Here is a 6,000-nt window from a genome sequence, read left to right on the forward strand (position 1 = left end):
ATAAGTCCCTAGGACGATGAACAGTGGTAAGGCTGCACTTGAGCTTCTTGGATATGGTCATGGGGAGATCCTGGTTGAGAAAAGCTGTTGTCCATTTTACTCTTTCTCCTTCGTTTTGTTATGAATTCCTTCGAAACTTTACATAAGGAATCTTGTGCCAAAAAAACTATATTTTTCCGAGTTTGACGAAAATCGACAATTAAATTTCCGATTTAATAAAATTTAAATTAAGCCACCCCTTAGATTTATTTTATGATGTTTAGAAGCTATAAGTAAAAGTTTTTTACCAAGTAAATCTTTAATTAGAACTCAAATTTCATTAGGCTTGCAAGTATTTGAACTTGTAGTGTCAAATTCATTGCTTTGATTTTGCATTTTTTAAAATAATTTGAGCACAATAAAATGCTTTGATGGCTATAATATGTATGCACACACATATGTTAATAAAAGAAAATGACTAATATTAAAGTATATATAAATACTGTTAAGTTCATTCTGAATACCAAATCAAAATGGATATCTTGTAGTATTCATGCAAATCCTACTAAATTTTATGTATATTTTTTATAGATATTAATTCTTTTTAGCTTACATGGTTAAATGGAATTGAACAATAATACTGTAAGCAGTCATTATTTTGCTATAATTAGTCCATTAACCTAAAATTTATTAATATATCTGTTTATTTTAAATAAAAAAAAAAAACATTTTAACCAACTTGAAATTTTGTTTTATTGGAATGTAATGGTGTTTTTGAAATAAATGTTAAGAAAAAGGGTCATTAAAACAAAGGTAATATTTATAATCAAAATAATCGGATAACTTTTGAAACACCAAAGATGTTTAGTTTTGTTCTATAAAATTGAATTATATAGATATTTTTCCAAGAAAAGGTTGTGGAAGGTCATTTAGGCCAAGATTATTAAAAATTTATATTTTGCTTAATTTAATGTTAATTAAACGCATTTGCAAAATTTTATATTTATCAGTTTAATAGTTGGATTGCAATATGCTTAGGGAATAAAAAAGGGTTTTATAAGCAAATTTTAAAACTACAACATTTGATGTTTTTTGGACAAATAAATATAGATTGGTTCAGAATAGTTGTAAAATATACTTTTTACATTTTTGAAGCTCAATTTATTATTTTTACAAAAAGCTTTAATTTGAGGTATATGGACAGTATTTAAGCAAATATCCTGTTTTTTTTTTTAAATATAAATTTGATGGCAGTTGATATCTCTTGAAACATTTCAAACTTTCTCAAGAGTTCTTTTAGTTAGTCAAAAATTATGTTTTAATATGAGTCATTTTTTTTCACTATCATTTCTCGTTTGTAAATATTTGAAGGGAAAAATAACAATTAATCATATACCTATATATTGAACAAAATAATTTTAAATAACTCAAAACATTAATATATTTTTAAAAAGAAAACAAATTTCCCTTTTTACTTTTGGTGTAAGTAATCAGTCTCTGCACACAGTCATTGAAAGTGTGAAGACAAATCAATGTGATTTAAAAGTATATATTTCTTTGCATCGACATTATGTATATTATAAATGAAAGTGTCAAAGTTGGGTGGTCATAAACACCTTTCCCTGGTAATAAATATTGCAATTAGTAGAATTTGTTAAACAAAGACGACTCTTCCAAAAATAAATACTGATAAACAGGATCAGAGTTTTCAAACGACTTTTGAGTTCAAGAAGAGAAAATTTGATTAATCATAAAGAATATTTCATGAACAAAACATAAGCTTCAGGTATACTTAAAGAAAAGAAATGGTGGTCCTAAAAAGGACCTGGTATATCATTTGTACTTCGGTTATCGATCCCCAAGAATGGTGATTTACTTAGAGGAGGTGTATTTGGTTACAGCCTTGGTGCCTTCAGAGACAGCGTGCTTGGCCAACTCTCCGGGGAGGAGAAGTCGGACAGCGGTTTGGATTTCTCTGGAGGTGATGGTGGATCTCTTGTTGTAGTGAGCGAGACGAGAGGACTCGGCGGCGATTCTCTCAAAGATGTCGTTCACGAAAGAGTTCATGATGCTCATGGCCTTGGAGGAGACACCAGTGTCGGGGTGGACCTGTTTCAAGACCTTGTAGATGTAGATGGCATAAGATTCTTTCCTTTTGTGGGACCTTTTCTTTCCAGCAGGCTTGGTGATGTCCTTTTGGGCTTTGCCTGCCTTCTTGGCGGCCTTTCCTGTAGACTTGGGTGGCATGATTGTTAATAGTTCAGTGAACGTAGATAAACTGGATGATCTCCCTCTTAACCGGCTGGTATTTATATAAAAAGAGAGGGGATTGAGGAGTTGAATTTTCTGCGTGCGCGCTCTTTTAAGTAAAATGCGCGGGAAACAATATGATATGAATAATAAACAACAGTGGAGTCTTAAAGTAATATATACCACCTTTATTCTTTCAGGGTGTTGGTCTAGTGATAATACAGTAATCCTTCTATATTTGATGGTCTTCAAATTTATTTTTTAAAGTGAATCAGTATCATAAAAAAGGAAGACTTACTACTGATATTTTCTGCCGATCATTGAAATCATACAAGGTGCGCAGGGTATTCGGAATGCCACTTCAAACCGGTTTCTTGACCTCTTAACATGTTTTTTTAGGTTCCTGCTCTTTAACACATCAAGGGTATATATATAGGGCCGAAAAAACAAAGTTAGTTTCCTCAAGATGAATGGGCTGGTTACAGAGGCCCAAAGGGGATCCCTAGTCTCTGGAATCAGCGCAGGTAGGTTCAATGTTGAAATAGCAGAATTTCACTTCATTCGAAGCTCCACTGTAAGAAAAGTGGCAAGGCTCTACCATGACCCTCCGGCCAGTGAGGGGAAGAATGACGACTTTGACGTCAAACTCTTTATCAACTATGCCTATAATATATTTTGTTCACTCCAAACTAAAATGGCAGTATAGTTCTCTCAAAACACTGAACAACTATAAACATGTTTATTTATTAAACGAGGAATTTTATATTCAAATTGGTATGAAATGCAGAAGAAACCATATTTTTAAAACCATTGTAACCCAATAGTTTGTATTTTCAAACCAAAAACAACAAAACTAACAAAATTACACAAATGTCAGAATTAAAATGTACCTATCAAAGTATAATTGTAAAACCGATATCCAAATTTAGAATTCTTTGTAGATTTAATTTTCATAAAATATCTGAGTTCAATTAATTTATCATTTTACGTAATAATACTTCGCTTATCAATCGCGAAAACTGCCAAAAGATACAAAAATAGTTTAATAATTTTTTGGGGGTACAAGGCTGAAAATTTAGATTCTGTAAAAAAATTAATTGCCAAATTAATTTTTTTCCATATTTCCCTACTTGATGTGAGTCCCTTAGATTGAAAACAAGAGCACTTCAACGATACCAAATATATTTTTGAATTTTATAGGATACTATTAATTACACTATTCACTTATCAGAGTTAAGAGACCCTTTTATGGAAGACTCCTGAAGAATAAAACGGGATATTCAATAAAAATACGTCTGGATCAGTTCTGTATCAACCTCGACAACACTATTTGGAATTATACGGGATGTATTCTGCAAAATCCTTTCAAAAACTTGGAATAAAAATTGTTGGGATATACATTAGCTACATGTTCCTTATTTACAAATAATGAGATCTCCACCCACCGGAGAAATATTGTACCGTTTGTAAAATAGAAGTTGAGTCCTCTTGCATATATTCCAAAGTTCCCCTAAGATGCTCTACCTTCGTAAGACAGCTGAAGATTTAGTATTCAACGCTTTTGGTGTGATGCTCTCGGAGAGCAACTGGCTCATAATGATAAATTCGGAAGTGGGTCAAAATTTGAAGTTGGAGTGCATAATAATAGACTTACTACTATCAGTTTTTGAACATAAACAGAGCAGTAACTATCCCAAGCCTTCTTTAGTTAAATCATTTGAAAATTAAAATGACACTATGACTCTTCTTTGATGCACTTTGGTTGTTTTATTGTCTAATTATTTATTTATTTTGTAGTGTACTACCTTTTGTTTGTTTCTAATTTATCTTTTAATGTTTTACCTAGGAATTTTTGACGTTTAAAATGTAATGATGTATTAAATTATTATTGCTCGGTCGAAATTAAATTAAAACAAAAATTTAAAAAAATGATACATTTCAAACAATTTTTTCCCTTGGCTGAAATAGTGTCTTTCTGATTGTTTTTACCTCAAGGAAAAGAAAATTACCAAAATAACCAACAATTTCAGGTTTGTGGCCTTCAGAGAGCAATATTTTTATATTACGTAAAAGCTTAAAAGATTAATAAATATACAAAAACAAACAAACTTAGGTAAGAAAACCTTAATCATTTTTGGAATATTATTGTTTTTAAGGTGATTTTTTTATTTATTTGATTGATTAAAAACTATGACTTTTGTCAATGTGGTTTTCAAAATGAGGAATTTCCAAAAAAGTTGGTCACCTTTTGTCATTTTTTTTCGTACTTCCAAGACATTTTCTTCAGTTCAGAAAAAGATACATAATTATAAACTATTTTTTTTTTAAATATATAACTATATTTTATGGTTTTTTCTTTTATTTACATCTTTAATTGAGAAAAATAACAAAAAAAAAGAAGGATTTTAAGCATCTTTATCATGTTTTCCTATATAAAATTATTTAGGAATACACCATTTTAATCGAAGGGGTGAAAAAGGATAATTTGTTGATATGTGTAATAGTAATTTTTATAAATCTATAGTAACTGAAGATAATAAATTAATTAGTTTTTTGGTTGTTTTTTTTTACTAGTTGTACACTTTTCTTAATGTTATTTATAGATTAAAATTTGAAAAAAAAATTAAAACATACTTACATAAATTTACAGGGACCACCAAATGTATATCCTTCTACAAATGGTTAAAAACTGTTTTATAATGAATGCTCAGCTCCTGGGAGATGCTACCATTGCTAACAGGTCGGTATATTAAGATATTTTGAATGATTTTATCGACATTTTTGACTAGAGGCCACTATAACAGAACAAAATCGCTCATACTGAACCAAAATATTATTAGCCCAGTATAAATCACTTGGTCCTTTCGATACACTTTTGTCTTTCAGTTAGTAAGAATGGGGAATTTCATCCTTTGATACCTCCAAACTTGTCATACGATAATTCACAACGGAATTGTTAAAGCGGTATACTGTCCAAAAAGTGTTTTTAGTATATACTCACCGTTACAACGCCTTATCGTATGATCTGATGTGACCAATAATGAGCAATATATAATTAGTTAAAAAAACTGCAGGAAATACAAAAATACTTTTTACCGAATCTATTATTAAATTTGTAGGATTCAAGAGCGCTAGACAATAATCATGGCCTTTCACTCAAGTGGTCTCGGTATTTCATTAAGAAGAGGAAAGTGGCTGCCTTTAAAATTTTGAAACAAGTATGTTGGGCATTTTTTCCAAAAATCTTCAAAAAAAAATTTGGACCAATGATCGGTTTTTTTTCAAAAATAAATGGGATTGGGATCATTTTTTGGAAATAAAAAAAAATCGTTTTTGCAACGATGTTTACATTGCCTTTGAAAAAAATGTACGGATCTTTTATATTTTAAAAATTCACACAACCTACCTTAAACGAAAATTTTATCCAATTTGGAAAGATTTAAATATGCTAATGATTTCTTTCAATTTTAGGAAGAATTTTTTTGAATGATACTGATGCTCGTAGTATAGTAAATAAATAAGTATGTTGATGATTCCATAAATTTTCAAAAAAAATGGATACTGATTTTCTCTGAAGATCAGCTTTTAACCTTCCTTACATCCTTAAGCCCATCTCAATCATTGGACAACCATGCAAGTACCTCATGTATCTTTAAATTCCTTTCCTTACAGGATCTAAAAATTGAACAGACAAAAATATATAATTATAATGGACTTTGATATATGTTATGGACATATTCATTGATTCCTTTAAGGTAACATCTTTTGTCT

General features: G+C 30.1%; 1 protein-coding gene across 1 annotated transcript; it reads right to left on the reverse strand.

The window, feature by feature from the left end:
- Window positions 1–1,512: 1,512 nt before the first annotated feature.
- LOC121122033 (histone H2B) lies at window positions 1,513–2,253 on the reverse strand. The gene has a single exon (XM_040717042.2). The coding sequence runs from the start codon at window positions 2,224–2,226 to the stop codon at window positions 1,852–1,854; it is 375 nt and encodes a 124-aa protein (XP_040572976.1). The 5' UTR covers window positions 2,227–2,253; the 3' UTR covers window positions 1,513–1,851.
- Window positions 2,254–6,000: the final 3,747 nt, after the last annotated feature.

This window comes from Lepeophtheirus salmonis, chromosome 7 (assembly GCF_016086655.4).
Source record: "Lepeophtheirus salmonis chromosome 7, UVic_Lsal_1.4, whole genome shotgun sequence".
Classification (NCBI taxonomy): Eukaryota; Metazoa; Arthropoda; class Copepoda; order Siphonostomatoida; family Caligidae; genus Lepeophtheirus; species Lepeophtheirus salmonis.

What these genes read in the sequence shown, in the direction of transcription:
- LOC121122033 (XM_040717042.2), bottom strand. Translation starts at nt 2,226, where the DNA reads ATGCCACCCAAGTCTACAGGAAAGGCCGCCAAGAAGGCAGGCAAAGCC.